At 29.9% G+C, this 20,042-nt stretch overlaps 1 protein-coding gene across 1 annotated transcript; it reads right to left on the reverse strand.

Annotated features, from left to right (window-relative positions):
* Positions 1-1,889: 1,889 nt before the first annotated feature.
* LOTGIDRAFT_230500 (hypothetical protein) lies at positions 1,890-19,708 on the reverse strand (the record flags this gene model as incomplete). The annotated part of the gene is made up of 5 exons (XM_009048306.1): positions 1,890-3,026; positions 3,573-3,664; positions 3,903-4,211; positions 8,858-8,918; positions 19,643-19,708. 5 exons carry the CDS (start codon positions 19,706-19,708, stop codon positions 2,904-2,906), a joined length of 651 nt encoding a protein of 216 aa, XP_009046554.1. The 3' UTR covers positions 1,890-2,903.
* Positions 19,709-20,042: the final 334 nt, after the last annotated feature.

The raw sequence follows: 20,042 nt of genomic DNA on the forward strand, positions 1-20,042 counted from the left end.
TAGACAACTTAAAGGGACAGATGCGCCATTTTTTTTTTCATATCAATCATACTGAATTTTCAGAAATGGGAATTTTTTAGCTAAGCCAAACAGTTTTCGTGTTTACAGCTCACTGCCAAGATTTGAGACTTCAAATTCATGTGTGTCCAGAATTATTGTTGTCTTTAAGACACTGTAATTTATAAAAAAAAAAAAACATCTATAGAAATAGGAAAAAATTCTTAGTTTGAGATATTTTTGAAATGAAATGAACGGATTTTTAAGTCCTACTTTTCTGCACCATGTGGGCTAATTAAGACGGGAGATATTTTTGAAGGAATTATGTGTTTTGGTACATTTCTAGTACCATTTACATATATTCAAGACTCAAATCAACCCCCAAAATGGCGCTACTGTTCCTTTAACAGCAATGGTATATATCAAAGTGTTTTAAGTACCTACATTACTAACAGAAATAGAAACATTATTTTTATATTTTGTCTTATTTGCCAGACTTGTTTGAAGTCTAATTCAATCAAAATTTAAGAAAATATGATAATACAATGAAATGATGTCTACATAAAACAATCACAATCGTGATAAATTATAATAACTCTAAATAAACATCTCAATCTTTAACAAACAAATCATTTTACAAATAATATCACAGGCATTTGTAACTGAATATACCATCCTTTTAACTATCAGATTTTAAAGAGACATTCCGCTTTTTTTTTTAGGTCCAAAAATTTTTTGCTCAAATTAATGTTAGCTATACAACAAAATCTAGAGAAATGTATCCCTTAAAGTATCAAGACATTGATTTTTAAACGCCACAAATATTTCAAAACATTATGTAAGGTTTCGTTCTGCATTTTGGAAGCTGTTAGAAAACTACTGTATGGATTTGAGTGAGATAAACACCTAATTGTAGAGAAATATGTCTCTTACATATTCTAAAGGTTTCAACTAATAATATCTAGCCATTATAAAGCCAAACACCAAAACTAGATCAAACTGCTTTTAAAACAAATTCAATTTGATCGAGAAGATATATAGATATGATAAGCATACTTTAGAAATATTTATAGGTATAATTTACGATGTTTTTTGATGAAATTTTTTTTACAAAAAAGCGGAATACCCCTTTAACATAATTTGATTTATTTTCATTACTAAAATCTCCAAACAAATGCCTGCAATCAAAACAAATAAAACTTTCAGAGTTGATTTTCAAAATGATGCAAACAAACAAACAAAAATGTGTACAAATGTAACATAGGCATTTGTAAAAGAACATAGGATTCATCATAAATTATGAGGTTAATCATCACATCATTGATTAGTGTAAGATTCTGTTTACAAATGCCTGTGGTCAAAACAAATTAAACTTTAATTATGAAAATGATACAAAGTTGAATGTGGTAATTGGATTCCATCATTTATAATGAAATCTTGATATATAACATTATCTATATTTGTATATTGGCTGACCTTATTATATACTATACGGAATGCTTTAAACTGTACTATTTCAAATCACAACAATAAAATAAGATTTGGAAACTTTGAATTTGAACATCGAATTATACAGAAACAAAAGATAGAGTAGATAAGAGTAAGGTACGGAATAATCATGCCTATTTCCATGAGTATAAATTGGTCAAGCATAATTCTAAATTTCAAAAAAATGTAATGTTAGATTTTTAATTTGTTCTATTTTTCAATATTCCTGAAAACACAAATCAAAATTTTGAATAAGCAGAATTTTGACCCAGCCATAACAATGTAATCAGCCTCGGAAATTCAAATCACAACCATAAAGCTTCTACCATTAAATGGCAAAAGTTAATGAATTAACATAAAAGATTCCAAAACAGTATTGAATTCTATTAATCAAGTCAAAAAGTAAGATTTTCATTAGAATTTTTATTTTATAGTTTTTCAGTTCAATTTTAGTGATTATCTATCATATGTGTGTGGGCCTAATCCAGATTCAGTCAATATTTGATTACTACAAGCTGAACTTTTGATTAGAGAAATGTACAAACCGGTATATTAGGTATTGATAATATACATGTAGCATTATCAATGAGCAAATACAGAACATTACAAAGTAATTTTAATATTTTCAGAACATATCAGATAATGTTCTCAAAGCATATTTATAGCAAAGTCATTGCTTGTACAATAAATCAAATCTCCAAAGTTGAAGAGGTACATCTATTATGGAGCAAAGGGAGATAATTACAATATTGATCGTACTTATTATAAAGATAGTCAATAATAAATTAGAACAAATGAAAAGTACATAGTTCATGACAGAACAAAGGTAATAAATTTAATGAACACTAAATGCCATTTGAATTCCTCTTGAATTTAGTTTTCTATTTATCCACTAAATAACAGTATATGAATACAAATAGGCATTGATAATAGCCCTTTCAAACAATTCACTACAACTTTTATCATCATAGGAGAGATCCCATCATAAACCATTGAACCAGAAAATAGTTCCCATCATAAACCAATTAAATCAGAATAGAGTTCAGTCATAAACCATGGAAAATTAGAGTAGAATTCCATCATAAATCACTGAAATCAGAAAAAATGTCCATCGAAGAAGTTTCATAATCAACAGAGTTGGTTCCATCATAAAAACGCATAAAAATTTAGTTCCACCATAAAGCCGAGTTCCACTATAAACTGTGAATGTCAACAGAGAGTAGCTCCACTATAAAAACACTGTGAAACATGAGTTGTGCACCATCGTAACCCGGTGAAATTCCACAGTGTTCATTTAAATAAAATGTTGAAGTGTTCTAGACTCTTGTTGTATATACCACACTCACTCAAAATAATGTTATATACACATGGGCTGTCAAACAATCATCATCAAATTTATAGTTTATGATCTTATGGCACTAAGGGTCTCGTTCATCTGAAGTAAGATTCTCTGCACTGGCCGTTCTCCCAATTTCTTGGACGATTTCTGCATGTTCATTTAATAATTTTTCAAAATCTTTTGCTCTCTGTTCTGCTGAAGACTAAAATAAAAGAAATATTTAAAATCACAAATTTAATCTGATTAAAGGCAGATCAAGATTACTGAGTCTGTTTTCTTTGTGCATGATAACCTTTCCAACCCATGCAAGTAACAGAAAAAAAGCAATTAGTATGAAAAATAGCTAGAAGTTTTATTGTCCTCATTAACACAACAAATATAATGTTTTATTATACATCATTAGAGATCTAATAACATGTCACACAGAATCTTGTCATTTTCATACTCCTACTTGCATTATATTTCTTTTTAATCTTTAGAAATTTTTTCTTTGTCAATTTAAAAACAAAAGATGTTTTCATTGGATTGACAGAAATTATTCACAGGGTACTGTGTTGAATATAAGAAGAAACAGTTCAAATTATAGTCATCCAAATTGTTTGAATTCAAATAGCTTTTGGTTACATCTGAAACTTCTACAAATACATGAGATAGTAAGGATGAAATCCTGATGTTGATCACTCAAAGTGAAATGTCTCCCAGCAAGCACGAAATCGACTAAATTTAATCTCATGACTGAAAATCTCACCTTAACTGTTGCTACATAGGCCTCAGATGCTTTGGTCTTACTTAGTTTTTCTACAATGGAAGCTTTTCGAACTTTTCCTCTTGGAATTTCCTCTGAAATAAAATAAAGTTCCACATTATACTTTTCTACTCCTGTATTGGCTAATATAGATAGGCATTGGTTAGCCCTATCAAAACAAATACTTTTTCATGTTAACCACTCCAACCTACATCAAATTACATGAGGAAATTGATCAAAGCCAAGGTTATGAAACTCAAATATTTGTAAAAAAAAAACCTTTATAGAAATGCAAAAACAGTGAACCATTCAACTTAACTAAAAATATTTTACCTGGTGCTATTTCACTTTCATTATCATTGACATCAATTTCTACCTCTGCTGTAGTACCATCAGCATCTTCTAAACCTAATGTGATGTCAGCTCCACTGTTCGATGTTTTTAAAGGACGCATTTTTCTTGTTGTATCTTCTGGATTCAGAGTTGCCACTTCGGCCATGTCACTTGACACTTCTACTATTGGTGTGTCGTTTGATTGCTGTATTTCCTGTTTGTTATGTGATGAAGATTGAGAGTCTAGAAGTTTGGATGCTGGATTAGAACTAGCTGTGGATACTGGCATAGAGACACTGGCTTCTGACTCTAAAATGAGAAGAACAAACCTCTTTCATAACATTGAAGAATGTGCTATTTATAAATGAACTAAAGTTAGATACTAACTCAATAAAACAATATATCAATATACGTAGTTGATACCAATAATAAAGGCCAATCTAGCTAAACCAAAATGGTTCTGGGACAGCAAAATATGTCAAGACCCAATTGATTTGCATGTAAAATAACCATTAAAAGTAGACTAATAATATAACTGGATAACTTTTGTTGCAATGTGAATATCCACACTGTTAAACATCCTACCTCTAATGTTACAAACACGCTAACTGAACCATTAATAATATGTTTCAAGACGAGAACTTATTGAAACTGATATATAAATATGAGGAATGATCCAGTCTATTAACAACAATTTGAATGACATTTCTAAAGATCACAAGGATATGGATATCGACTTCGAAAAACATCATCCTAAAACTATGTTGTGAACAACATCCTTTCCAAAAATAGGTTAATTGTTCAATTTAATACTTTACTATTTAAACTGTTTCATTACAATTAATATGTCAATTCATACTCTAAGATGATTATTTATTGGTTACTGATAAATCAACTTGCTTTGTAAGATTTATATTTATGACTTTCTTAAGAGGGAAAATGAAAAAGTTAATAAACAATAACAAGAGGACAATCCACTTTTAGGAAACATCTTACATTAGAACCTAGCCCACTTTTTATTCATCCTATCAGCATTGGCATAATTTTCTATCAATTAGACACTGATCATTAAGAATCTCTCTTGAAATTTTGACTGACAGGTAGAGCAAGGTTCTAAGTTAGTTATATCATCACTCCTTCTGCCTAGGGAGGGGCAAAATTATAATTGATTATCCTCGCTATGAATTTTAACATATCATAACATAATATATCACAATTAACTATAGTAACTGATCAAAGCAATAAACATTCATATCATTATACTTCTGACTCAAAAAAAACATGGAATTATTATAACATACCTAATATATGATTTTCATATTTCAAGCCAAAAGATCGTACAATACACCAATTTTTACACTTAGTTTAAACAGATTTGTATCCAAAATAATTTTCAACATTGTCATTTCAATAAATCTTTCATTAAAAAATATTATCTCATAAATCTAGATCCTAGTAATGTCAAACATTAAACACTTATTATGGCTATTTAGGGAACAAAACATTAACTACTGCACGTCATAGAATAGTTTTTACTTTACCAAATCTACAGCAAGCTACAACGATATATAGCTTGAAATTTATAATGGTTTATGAAGCCAAAGTTTAAAATACTTTCAGATATCTGTCAATCTAAAAAGTCTCCTGCACAGTTTACTGACGTCATAGAATGTTAAAAACACTTAATTTAGAATAATTCTTATCTTTAAGTCTTCACATATACTCTGTTAACCTAACAGTTATAAGAAACTATGCCTGTTTTAGCCTATTTTATGATACATAATTTATTGTCTTGTAATTAATGTCTTGCACAACTTTTTAAATGTCAAATAAAATAATCTTAATGTCATGCACAACATTCATGATGGATAAAAATTTATATTATGTTAGGCCTATATAGCATAAAATTAATTGTACTGTCTTACTGGTTAATAATCATAATAGGTCATTAACATCATAGTAACCCTATAAAATGGATGCCACAATTATGAAATCTGCCACAATCATCATCTATGCTCAGCAATGAAATTTGAAACTTCACATCATTAAGAAAATGATTACTGCAAAATTTTAATAAAAAAAAATATATTTGGTCATATTTATTACAATTATTGTGCTGACAACTAGTCAAACTTGTTCTGGGTTAGCTTTATGATGGCTTGAACTTACTAGTAAAGGCTATTAGTTCTAACTATTACTGCTGATTATGCTATGTTAAGTTTATGTTAAGACGGACTATGACATGTCATGTTGGATATAGTATATAGCTCAGGTCAAGCATAATTTAAAGCATCATTCTAAAATAATAATTTTTTTAGCTTTAGAGAAGTGTAAGATAGTCTGCTAGGCAAGGTAACATATGCCCACTACCAGCTGTCAGAAATGATAACAAAGTCTGTAGTGGTTTAATATGTGAAACCTATCATCCTATTTTTAATAATTTCAAGCTTTACAGAGATCTCATACCAAGTTTCATTAAGATCTTATCAAAATGTAGTCTCTATCAGGCCTACAAGCCAAATTAGACGTATTGAATTAATTCAAGGGCAATAACTCAAAAACTGTTCACCCAATTGTTACCAATTTCAACTTGACTGAGATCTTATCCATTTATACATGCATACCAAGTTTCATTCAGATCAGATAAAAATTGCACCCTCAAAGTTGTAAAGTTTTTACTAAATCAAGAGCAATAACCCTGAAATCGTTCATCCAATTATTACCAATTTCGAACTTGATCGAGTTCTCATCAATGTATACAAGCATACCAAGTTTCATCAAGATCAGATAAAAACTGTAGCCTTTATCGTGCATACAAGCCAAATTTAACGCATTTTTACTAAGTCAAGGGCAAAAACTCTGAAATTGTTCATTCGATTATTACCAAATTCGAATTTGATCGAGTTCTCATCAATATATATATGCATACCAAGCTTAATCAAGATCAGATAAAAACCGACCGACGGACAGGGGCGACGGCAATATACGTCCACATTACTATGTGGGCGTATAAAAATGAAATAAACAGAGTTTTAATTCACAAGCCAACAAAGTTTGATGTGTTTTTCGAAGTCACAGGCAATAACTCAAAATCCATTCATCGAAAGATTGCACCAAATTTCATTAAAACCAGATAAAAACTGTGGTCTCTATTTTGTTCACAAACAAATTTTGATGCTTTTGTTGTAAGTCATTTTTACTTTGAAAATGTGACAATCTTTCTTCCAAAAGTGAATATCATTCTGATCAATAGTTTTTTAAATGAGAAATATGTTTGATATGATATGATAATCTTATCTAAAGTTAAATTTAAAAAAAAACAATTTTATTAAATCAATGTGCAAATTAAAAGAGTAAATTGAATTTAACAAATACATTATTGCATTTAAGAAACTTTGTTACCATTTTCATTAACAAATTAATGTAACTATAAGTATCTATATTATATATACAAATTCATATACAAACCCCAAACTGAAATCTACAAGACACCAGTCTTTAACACAGTTGACAAAACATGATAACTAGTGAGTAGAATTATCCAAATGAAGCTGAGTTTGTGAATTGTAATCAAAATATACTCAGGTTATACCTCCACTTACCAATTCATCTGTGACACTCAATTATTACACACTATCTTTCAGCAGTTGTCATGAGTAAAACATAGGTCATCATACTGGATAGATAATGTCTTCAAGAGAGGTCAAACACAATAGTAGGTCTATTATAATAGTATGTTAATCTTGTATGATTTATTGAAGGGCATGATGACATAATCTGAAGGCCCTAATAAATCAGTTTTCTTAAATCATCAGTTACCTTAATAAATTATCTCATAGTTACAGAGTTTGCTAGGCATGGTAACATATACCCATGTGCAGCTTTAATAAACATAATTGGCAGAAATGCAATCATTACCAGAATTCATAGAAAATATGTTTACCTATTGTTTCATTCTTATATCCACAAATAAAGTCTTGTTAAACCTTGTCAAAAGATTGTGTCTCTTAGCATATTCATGGGCTAAAAATTTTTAATTTTTTTCAGGACATGGGCAAGAACTCATATCGGATACTTTCTGCTTTTTATGTTTTTGATAGGGCTAATCCTTCTTCCAGTAAAGTCCAGTCCACCATCTGGTGTGTTAACGAACATGTCCTTGGGTGATAATGAACAACTTAAAGTTTTGTCCAAATTTGTCAAGAATTGTGCCTTCTAGATGTTTATGCGCTAAATATTACGCATGTTTTAAAAATCAAAAGCGATAACTCTTATAAAATATTTTTTTTGATAATAAATAATTTCACCAGGATCAGTCAAGAATTTTGCTTGCTTGGGTGTTTATGAGCAAGTATGAACTAATTTGCAAACAGACCATCAAACTGTTATAATCATAGGTGTGAGTCATATACACTCCACATTTTTATAAAAAGTAAGATCTCACTTAAAAACTTAATATATCAATTTTCACTTCCTGCTTTTCATGACATCTCACAAACAGACAAAAACAGTTAAGAAACATGAAACATAAGATGTACAGTATTGAAAGGTGATAATTTTATTCTCATATCACCACTACTTAAAGGAAAGTAAGACACTGACAAAGGTTCTTAAACAATTTCACAGCAAAATTTGTTTTCTGACTGAAGTTTATGTTGTGAAATAATCACATAAAAAGATTCAAATGATCTGCAATTGTGCACATACAGTGGAATATAAGGACCTTTAGGGCTTAACACGAAAGGCACGTCTGTCAATGGCAAATATAACATGTATTGTAAACAAAAATATATCATACCGAATACCCAAACTTTTCAATATATTTTTGTGAATAAAATATTGTTTAAAACAAACCTTTAATGGCAAATACATTCAAAGCAACAAACCAGTAAAAAAGACTAAACAAAAAACAAAAATCTAGCCCCCAAAATGCAGCAAAAAGAACAGTTACTCACCATCACTCTTCTGGATTGTATTTGGTTGTTGAGAGTCTAATTCCACTGGAGAACTATTATGCTGAAATAATAAAGAAGAAAAGAATGTATGTCAAGATAGAACATGACGTGATTAACATGATTAGTATTATACTCTATCTAATTACCTTAATTACTCTTTATAATTAACTCCCTTGATCTGATCCCTTCTAAAATACAATCTAATCATTCTCTTATTTTATATATATTGGGTATTTATAAATACTTTTATATTAGATAGATTAAAAGCTTTTGTGGGTGATAACATGCTTAGAGTCAATAAAACATTATAAGCTAGTAAAACATAAGGCTGGTAAGTACAGAAATTTTGAAAAACCACAACAAGGTTTCTTTGAATTGTATGAGAACAGATTGTCATCGGATTGTTATTTGTAAAACACATGTACTGTTCAGTAATAAAGTGCAAGGTTTAAATCATTTAGTAAATTCTTCACTTGACAAGAATGCACACTGTGCCCAACTCAAATTGCTGTCATAATTAAATCAAATAATATTTATTATAAACATTACAATCATAATATATTATAATGTAACTAGTTATTTCAGGACCCTAAATATCACAACTAAAAGGATGCTATAGAGTTCAGAAGTTACAATATAAATTGTTTTCTGTCTAAAATTTTTTCTGTAAAAAGCAACATGAAACACTTTTTTTGTTATTTTTTGTAGTAATGGAACGGTTAATAAGTTAACTGATTTCAGGTAGTATTTAACAGGTAATAATAATAATCTTTAAGCTGTTTTCTTTACTAACAATACATCTTTATTGATTGAATAATTGAGATTAATAAATCAAGAAATTAACAATATCAATTATCAAAACAATAACGAGTTGCAAGAATTATGGTCAAGATTATCTAGCCTCTTTTCTGATATAGTTCAACTAATTACTCGTTCTGGATAATCGCGTCGCAATGGCCTTAGTTTGTTGACAGTCGCTGTGTGCACCTTTATGTTCATTAGGTTAAACAAATAAGCACTGTAGCACTGTAATCATTATCAGACACCCTACGGTTCGTTGAATCTTGTTATTATTTTTATTATATCGGGAAATGTAACACAGTGATTTTTCAGCATGTTCTAGTGTTTTAATAAGTTTTGTTATTATTTTTATTATATCGGGAAATGTAACACAGTGATTTTTCAGCATGTTCTAGTGTTTTAATAAGTTTTGTTAGTATTTTTATTATTTCAATCGAGTACGAGTTGCTTAGAATAAAACAGTTATAAAGATCGTATTACTTTTTATTAACTCTCCTCTAATTGGCTGTTTGTTTCTTCTTGCCTGTTAATCATCTTCAAGCTTATTAATATTCATGAGTACAGATTCATTGTTACAATAGTTATATACCAGTTGTGGAACCAGTACACTGATTCGCTGGGGCTTCAATGAGATACACTCTTACATTGACCCCACAACTGGTATAAAAACCTTTGATCTGTTAGAGACTCTAGCAATGAGTGACAACGGCGCCAGTCCGTCTGAACTCTGTCAGGCCCGCTCGTAATCTTACATTGAAGCAGAGCTTCAATGGGTTGTATGGTATCTTTCGATTTGTACCGACAATTCGCGGAGAACTAGCCAAAATCTTCCTGGGTACTCATTTACACTTACTCTAGTTTAGTTAACGGTGAGTTACCTCTGCAAATGCAGTTTTTGACTCCTTTCATAATATTTAGTAATTAACCGGGATTAATCGGGTAACATACGGTTATTGCCGACTATTACCCGGTTCGTAAAGTTCACTAACCGTTTCAACACTAATTTTTTGAAAGTGCAAGGGATGAAAAGTATGTAAAATCTTATTTTTTCGAAAGACACTTTTATGCCAATGAAGGATTGTTCTTTTCATTTTCATTACTTGAAATAGCTGACAAAGTCTTATATCACCAGCCAACAGCCAACAGTTGAATATGAAAATTTGATAGTTGAACTGGATCCGACATTAAGAGAAGGAAAATCTCAACTAAGGAGAGGTGCAAGAAATTACTTCCATAGCCAGGGGATATCATTTTTTTGCTGTGACAGATAACTGGACTCCAGTTCTATTTCAAGACCCTACTCCTTTAGAGTGCTATTTTTACTCTACTGAAATTCTATAATTTTAATCTGGACTGTGGACTATTGCCTCTTATTCACTGCAGCTTGTTTGATTACAGAAAATACAAACATTTGTCAAAACAGCAGAAGACATAAATGTTTCACAAATAAAATGGTGAACCACATTCAAGTATGCTGCATGCCTTGGATGAACCAGGCATTATAATATTTAGTACTAATTTTTAAAAAAATCACCAAAAATGTTGCAAGCTATCCAAATTGCACATAAAAATTTACTATTGGATTATAAACATACATAACAATTAAATAAACAGAAAACCAAACTACACCACTTTAATTCTTCTGTGATAAGGGCAATAACCCTAATCATAACATTTTTTTGTGCCTTTGATTATTTTTCTGATTATTCATTTATTGATTGTGTATATATTTATGTTATTTAAGTTGTGTTAAACTAAAATGTAATTAAATGTATCTTAGGAAATGAATGAAACAAGTTTAGTTTTTTTTTCAGATTCCCACTTCAAATTTATAAAATTGTGTTGACAACAGAATAAAAGTATTGTATTAAATCTTTAAACGATTGACTACCTTTGTTCTAGTTTTGTACAGTAGGAATATATTATTTCCACATGAATTACTGTATAAATTATATGATTGATATTATATTGACAGAATATTATCCTTGTTCTATATATTGTCTTGGTAAAATTTCATTTAGTGCACTGTCTGACATCATTGGCATCAGTAGAAGCAGAAAAATAGAATGTAAAATTCAATATGCACTTGCAATACTTACAGACTAAAAGACATATACTGAATTCAGTTCCTGGCTAGCTATTAATAGCCACTTACACCTGTTCATTTTAATCTAGCCTGTAAAATCTGGCCCTATCAGTTCCTTAGACGTGATGTACAGATGTGATTTCATTGCAGTTAGGTCTAAAGAATATGTCCCTATGATAAATTTTTTCATCGTAAGTTTTTTTAATCAAGACAAAAGCAAAATGCAGTGTTACTTTTGGTTTGTTCTGTATATGGAGATGACATGCAGAATTTTGTCGGGCACATCAGAAAGCTCAATTGCAGTTGATGGCTTACCACGCTGTCATTGGCATCGCTAACAATTTGGCTTTTAAGAGTTAAGAGATTTTGTATCTTAGTTTTTTAGAAGATATATGATGTCTGTAATAGAATAACCATATTATACAATTTATAACATACCATATCATAATTATCACAATGACAAGTCAAATCACCTGATGTCTTCATTGAAGAAAGATAAATTCTTTTTTCCCAAGAGAAAATCACATATTATAATTCTTAATCTCATACATGATTTCTGTTTCTCAATAATATGAGATATTTGATACTGGAAATAGAATGTTCAGACAGTGAAATAACAGGCGAAAATATCCTGTAGAAATAGTCAATAACTCAAGATCAATCTTAACACAAAACTCATCCCTCAAGCTAACACATATCACCATGTTTTTTTCACCTTGCTCGAGAGAAAAGATGTTTTTCATGACGTCATCACCAAGGAGAACATTATCACTAATCTAATTCTGTAGTTTGATATAATTTAACAACTCACAGTTAAAAATGTGCCTGACATCTTCTCTAGTTTGATTATTCTAGATTATTCCCCATGTTTTTTATGAAAAACTGACTGAAGAGAAGCCATCGAGTCAACAATCCTCTCTAGAAGCCTTTTCTGTGAGATTTAAAATAGAATTGAGAATTATGGAAAATGATCCTGACAATGAAAACTTTTTTAGGATCCCAAAACTCTACACAATTTCATTGACAGGCATAATTTGGACATAAATGTTCCACATATAAGATTGTGGACCACATTAGGTTTTGTGGCATACCATTGGCTAAAGGCCTAAACTTTCACGAGACATTATATTTTAAGAGTATCAATTTTAAAAAATAACACCATAACTGTTGCATGCTGCACAAAATTACACATAAATTTCACTTTTGGCTCATAAATATACATACCAATAAAATCAGTAGAAAACCAAATTACACCAATTTTATTATTCTATAATTATAACCCTGTACAGAATCATATAGGTTATATATATTTTTTATAAAATCAGCTTGTTGAATTAGAAATGATATTGATGTTAAGCCTATTGATATCCTGATATTTCTTTTCCATGGAAAGAAAGACTTATTTGACCTTCAGACATTCAATCATGTTTATATCTTGTGATTTCCTGATGGTGACCTTCATGAAACAAAAGGAACAGTAACAGAATGGTTTCAGACTTTGGAATTGACAGAAAATCAGTTGGTGAAATATTTTCGTAAGAATCTGAGAGTGTGTTATTTTTCATTATTAGACTGATACCGTGATAATTTCCAACCTACCATCTTTATTCTAATTTGTAAGAGAGGAAATTCAGAAACCTTGTTGATACTATAGTGACATTTTTGACATGGCAGATGACATACTCAGTGTCAGAACTGATGTGAAATGAGAAAAAGACATTAAGATTAAATGAACAATGATGGTTGGTAGTGAGATTAGGAAAGAAGATTTGTGGAAGAAAAATCAATAAAGCTATAAATAAAGCCAACCAGAGAAACATCTGTAATTATAGGTGATAATGAAGCAGGTGTTGGAACAGAAGCAGATCTTGGAATAAAAACAGGAAAGTTCCAAGCCAAGCTTGAGAATTTGCATACCAAAGACCTGCAATCTGACAGGGAACAAATAATAACAAGATTTGAGATGACCAAGGTTCTATATTATATTCTACAGTTGGTCTTTACTCTAATGTAAACCCTAGTGTTTGACAGATTGACAGTGTTTTACAGTGTTCGACAGATTGACAGTGTTTGACAGATTGATTATTTAAATTTATCAAATTATAAAATTTTATACTTCAACTTTAATATGTTAATATGATAAGCCATATCAGGTTATTGAACTTTGGATGTTTGAAGTTGTAAAATGTGCACAATTTAAGGTTATCAAACCTAAAGAATCATAAGTTATCAAGTTAAGTTATCAACCTTATACACCATCAAATTTGTAGTTTTGTCAAAGTGGGTTATTAAACATCCAGAATACTATCAATCTAATTACAAACGTTATTAAATCTTTCAACAATTTTAGATTTTTAGACGTACTACTCCCTGATTATCAAATTGTTACCTTTGTATTCCTATTTAATCTATATGAATGCTACTGTAATCTAAATTCATACAAATTGGCATAATATAATGACAACAAATAATTCATTATTCCACTATACACCTGAGACCTGACATGACAACCAAATCCTTTACTACCATCTGATTTCTCAGGTTTAATTAAAGGCATGATCTGATACTAATTACTGTCCTGACTGCTTAGTTAGAGTCTGTAGTAAGCTACTATAGTAGCTAATTTTACTTCCATACAGGCGTAATACTATACAAAAAGTGGGAAATAGAAAATATAATAAAACTAATAATGGATACTCTGGATCTTTGTGGAAAAGAACTGGGTGATTATTAAGTAAAATTTCTCATTTCTTAAAATTCATTTCTTAAAAAACTGTTAAGATGATGTTTTCCTTTAATTTTGGGACAAGTCATATTTGTTTCCTATTTTCAATCATAATGGATAAAGATATAACGTCAAAATCTCTCTCTGCTTTCACTTTTTATTTAAATGGGCCAATTTTGGCATATATACAGTGCTTCTTCAGGCCAGGAGAGGCCCAAAATGAACAAAATATAGATAGAGGTGTATCACCCTATCTCCCATATGTAAAGTACTTATTGTTCAATATTAATATATAAAGAGTTTGCTATCCACATAAATAACTGAAATCCCCACAACAGAACTTGTAGCAATACTACCATTTGGTCATGCTATTTTTAGGTAAATAATGTCACATGCGCGGGATTATAATTTTGCTCTTCAGCAAACACTGGTAAAGACAAACTCAAAATACTTCTCATACACAATATTTAACAAATAATAACAATGTGATAAACAATGTTCTCTGTTAAATGTTTATGATATTCTATTTGCATCTGGCTAGTAAAATATGTCCACCATCTATTTGGTATGTGATGTATTTAATGTTGATGAATGGTTATCAATGGTAAATAGCATGCTACGTGATTGATTTGACAGGAAAGATCAAAGACTCGATTCATACAGGATACAGATCATCAAAGATTACTGTCAACCAATTAATTACACCATCTTATAAATCCATTATTTAACATAACCTGCCTGCCTTGCCTCTTAACTTTCAGTACAATATCTAATTGTCTGCTTGTATTACTGTAAAGTATCAAAGCCTCTATGGCATACTTCAGTCATTGTTTCCAATTCTTTGGACTTTGTGACTTCCAGATGCAAAATAAAATAAAATCAAATAGCCAAAGAAGTTTTACATTTAATATTTTCGCAGCAAACTGCTCTAATGAATCAGAGGAATGTCCTGCTCTATGCAGGGGAATTTTGCTACTATTGGTCAACTCTTGATTTCCAACCATTATGGGATTTTAGTGAACATCCTATAGTATTATCTTCTGAGCTAATTCAAACAATGTTTCAACCATGTTTCAACCATTCCAAATGAAAAAAATACACAAAGCCATATCTTAATGTTCCTCAACATTTATTTCCAGTGCAATATTTCAGTTCTGTAAGTCTCTTGTAGCTTGACAATCTAATTTCATTAATTATATACCATTTCTCAAGCTGATCTTAAAAATGACTTTTATCAGCAGAAAATGAAATGAATCATTTAAAATATTTTTGTCACAAAAACTTAATTTATTCTGAAGGATGAAATATTTTATATTAAAAATGTCAATCTATTTCTGAATCCACTAAAAAAATTTGGAGGGAAGTTTCTATCACAAACATAAAACACAGACAATATTAGTTCAACTTGGTCTTCATTTTCTTTTTATATTGATTTTAGTGTCTAAGTTTGAGAAGATGAAGCAATTAGGTATTGTAAGGTGACGACAAGAGTAACATTGAGGCCTACAGGCTATCATTAATAACTGTTGATACATATATCATATCACTCTTAATATCTCAATTACTGTTCCCAATATCAATTTAAACCACTGTTAGCAGATTAATTAATAAGCCTAGCTTAAAGCTATCTCAACTCATAAAGTTATTATGAAAATATTCCTATAGTCATGGTAACTAGCAAGCCATTTTTTATGATCACTTTTAACTGTTAATATGACATCTGTTTTGATAGACAGATGTTAGAGTCAAGGTCAGCAAGTAGAAGATTCTGATCTGATCCTTTCTGAACAGAAGAAAACACAATAATAAGAACATATTTTACCAGAATAACAAGTTCAGTTCTCCAGGATCCTGTCTACCAATCTCTTACCATTAATCTTTCCTGAATTATCCATACCCATTTACAGTTGGGTCAACTAGAATAAGGAATGAGGAAAGATAACTTATTCATCAAGGTTACCAAACTTTGACATGCAGATCAAGATCAGATCCCAAACGAACCATTTATTAGACATAGACATAACCCGAAGACCAAAGAAATAGCATCAAGATTTCAGCTATCTAAATTACTTAGTAGCAAGAGAAATATCTATTGTATCTTATTTAAAACCTTTCTATAGGTCAAAATCTGTCCATTTTTAATGCTTGGTTTACCTTTTTTTAAGCTTTTTAAAAATAAGCCTATATCAGAGGATATGGGTATTTTAGAAGGAGACTAGTGATATGTCGTAAGAAAACTTTAAAATCTTCAACTGAATTTAAAGTTGAAGTTTTATATAACAAAAAAAAAAAATGAGTGACCTAAAGCATGTCTCAGGGCTAGTCTGAAGAACATGTACTTTATCCAGTTCTGTGAGTAAATCCCTCCAGACATTCACCAATTTTCATTTGAGATTCACCGCGGAGAATTCTAGATTAGCAGTAATGAATCAGATAATGAAGTTCTTTGGATTCCAGAGTGAAACATTTCAACCATTCAAGTACTTTTGTCTGGACCAAAGTTCAAAATCAAAAAATTATTCTGGGGTTACATAATTCAGTTAAACAGTTTTTAAGTTTAAAGTAGCCATAAACTAAATATATATTAACCACATAACACAAAAGTCAAGAAGGGGGGTGAAGTTTCCATGAAACTTTTCATTGAATTTCTTTGTTATTGAGTTCAAAAGAAAATCAGGAAAGTTATAAAATAACAGTTTCAAAGAAAAAGCTTCTAAGTTTTGCTGCAAGCAATCAATGACTCAAATGCACTTTGAAATCAGAGAACTTTAGTAGAAGAAGTCAAGTTTTAACAACATTCATTGAATTAAATGCACTTTGTAGAAAAATTTTCACTTGCGGAGTTTAAAATTCTAATGTAGGATTCAAACATACATTGAAAACTTTATCACACACTTAGTTAAAAATATCAATCAAGAAATATATGTCAAAAGAAGAGTTTTTTTTTTTTAAAAGGCCTTCATTGACACAAATACATTCTCTAAAGTTTCAATGTGACCATAGAAACATGACGCCAATATACAATACATGTATAATTTCAAGGACCATTTCATAATAACCTTTTCTACAAGATTTCAATCTGTTAAATAGATCCATTGTTATAAATTCATGATCAGAAGACAAGGAACCATTGTCTCGAGACTGTCAGAGTATGTCTCAATATAGCTAAAAAAAATAAGTTTATAGTTTAACACACGAAACTCAGCAAACCTACTGACAAATAGCCTTGATAATTAATGTTGATTACAGTTTTTCATCTAAAAATATCACCATATTGAATGAATAGATAGACTATTCAGATGAGCTTGATGGGTTTTAAAATATCATATTATCTTGAATATCTTATATCTCATATCTTACTACATTATATTAATATTTACATATATTTTACTATTATCTCATCAACATCAGTGAAATTTTTTGTTATCAGATTATATAAAATTATTACAATTCCACAACTGAGATTAAAAATCATATTTTCATCTCCCAGATGCCATTTTGACCTGTGTTGTAGTTTTCATAAAAATGATTTGTTTTAACTGCAGTTACCTATTGACAAAGTAGAGAAAACAAAAGCCAAAAGAAATATTTTCAAAACTGTTTTGATTATTGAAAATAGGGCTGATACAAGTTCAATCATTGAAACATTATAATTTTCAAATATATCGGTAAAATGTAATCTTTCCTAATCTCTTTTTTGAAAAAATTCTTGAACATGTTTTATTTATTCTTATAAATAGCATCATCTATTAATATGAAAAACATGGAATTTGAAACATTTTTAGCTACAAGAATATTTAAACTAAATTTAAATGTATATTTTCATTAGTTTTTGTTGATTTTGATGAAACATAATCTATTTCCAAATATAGATATATTGAAAATTTGAAACTAACATCCTTTAAAATTCCTATAAAGCACTCTTAGGTACATCGACATCAATTTTCTTACTATATAATCCTATATAATTTTATATGCATCCTTAGTTTCATCTCAAAGAAATTTTCACACATTCATCAGTTTGCCAGTTCCCAAAAGAGTTTAGATGTTTTTCTAGTTGAGGAATGTAAAAAAGTGCAGGAACTATCATCAAATGATAGCATATTACAGTTAAAGGCAAGTTTTTCTACAAAAATCAATGGATTCAATTTGAAACAGATTTGTCCAAAATCTGTGAGTAGAATGAAGTAGCGAGATAGATGGAGATAACACGAATGCTTTTAATGCTTTAATTTACAGAAGAAATAGGTCAATGGAAACCAATTCAGTAGTGGGAAGTCAATATTTCTTTTAAGAGATAATTCAGAGGAAATTGACATGACAATTTATTCAGTAAGCTATGAATACACCCTACTTGTTAATGACTGTCTCTCACTCTTCAATCACTTTATAGATTTTAAGGTAACTGACAGCCCCTTCAAAATAATTCAATATTCTCCTGGCGATATCTGGAAGCAAAATGATGTTTTGATGATGTAAATACTGTTATGATGTCAAAATTGCTATGATTTTGTAAATACTGTTATGATTTTGAAAATACTGCTTTATGTTGTAAATACTTCTATGATTTTGTAAATATTGGAATGATCTTGTAAGTATTATTCAGATGTTGTAAATACTGTTATCATGATGTAAATACTTCTATGGTGTTATGATGGTGTTTATATTGCTATGATATTGTAAAAGCTGCTATGAGTTTATTAATACTATTAGGAAATTGTAACACTGTTCTTATATTATAAATACTGTCATGTTGTAAATACTGTTCTGATGTTGTAGATACTACTATGATTTTGTAAATACTGTTATGATGTTGTAGATACTACTATGATTTTGTAAATACTGTTATGATGTTGTAGATACTACTATGATTTTGTAAATACTATTATGATGTTGTAGATGCTACTATGATTTTGTAAATACTGTTATGACGTTGTAAATATGATACTGATGTTGTTAATACAGTTATGAAGTTGAAATTACTGTTAAGATGATTTTAAACACAAGTAGATGTAAAAAAAAATCATTACAATCGAAAAAAATATAAAATCTCCTCCACCAAGCAAAAATAGCTTGTATATCACATTTTTGAACAAATCTATATGTAAAAAGATATATCAAGTCATTATTTTGGAATCTAGACAAAATCTAAAAACATTTAATTGATAAATACCTTTTTACTTTTAGATTCATCCTTTTTCCTTTTAAAACATCGATAACAACAGAGTAAACCACTCATTTTGTCTGGCTAGTTGGCTGGCTGGCTGGCTGGCTGACCTGGCCTACTCACTGGAAATTTATGAGTCAAATTGTTACAACAATGTCAATCTGGAAAAGTTAGTCTCAAGTAGCCTTTTCTCTAGAAAATTGCCAATAATTACAGCTATATTCCTTGTGTTCTTCAGACAACTGTCTTGAAAATGGTCAATTTCTGTACACTGATTATAAAGTAAATCTGTAATTGACTTCTATTGGAGTTTATTTATCATATCAATGTGGACAGTTAAAATGAATATAATCCAGTTTGTAATTGATACAAATCAGTTGTTGGCCTCCATCTACTTTCTAATTAT

The sequence above is a fragment of the Lottia gigantea genome, assembly GCF_000327385.1.
Source record: "Lottia gigantea unplaced genomic scaffold LOTGIsca_12, whole genome shotgun sequence".
NCBI classification, from domain to species: domain Eukaryota; kingdom Metazoa; phylum Mollusca; class Gastropoda; family Lottiidae; genus Lottia; species Lottia gigantea.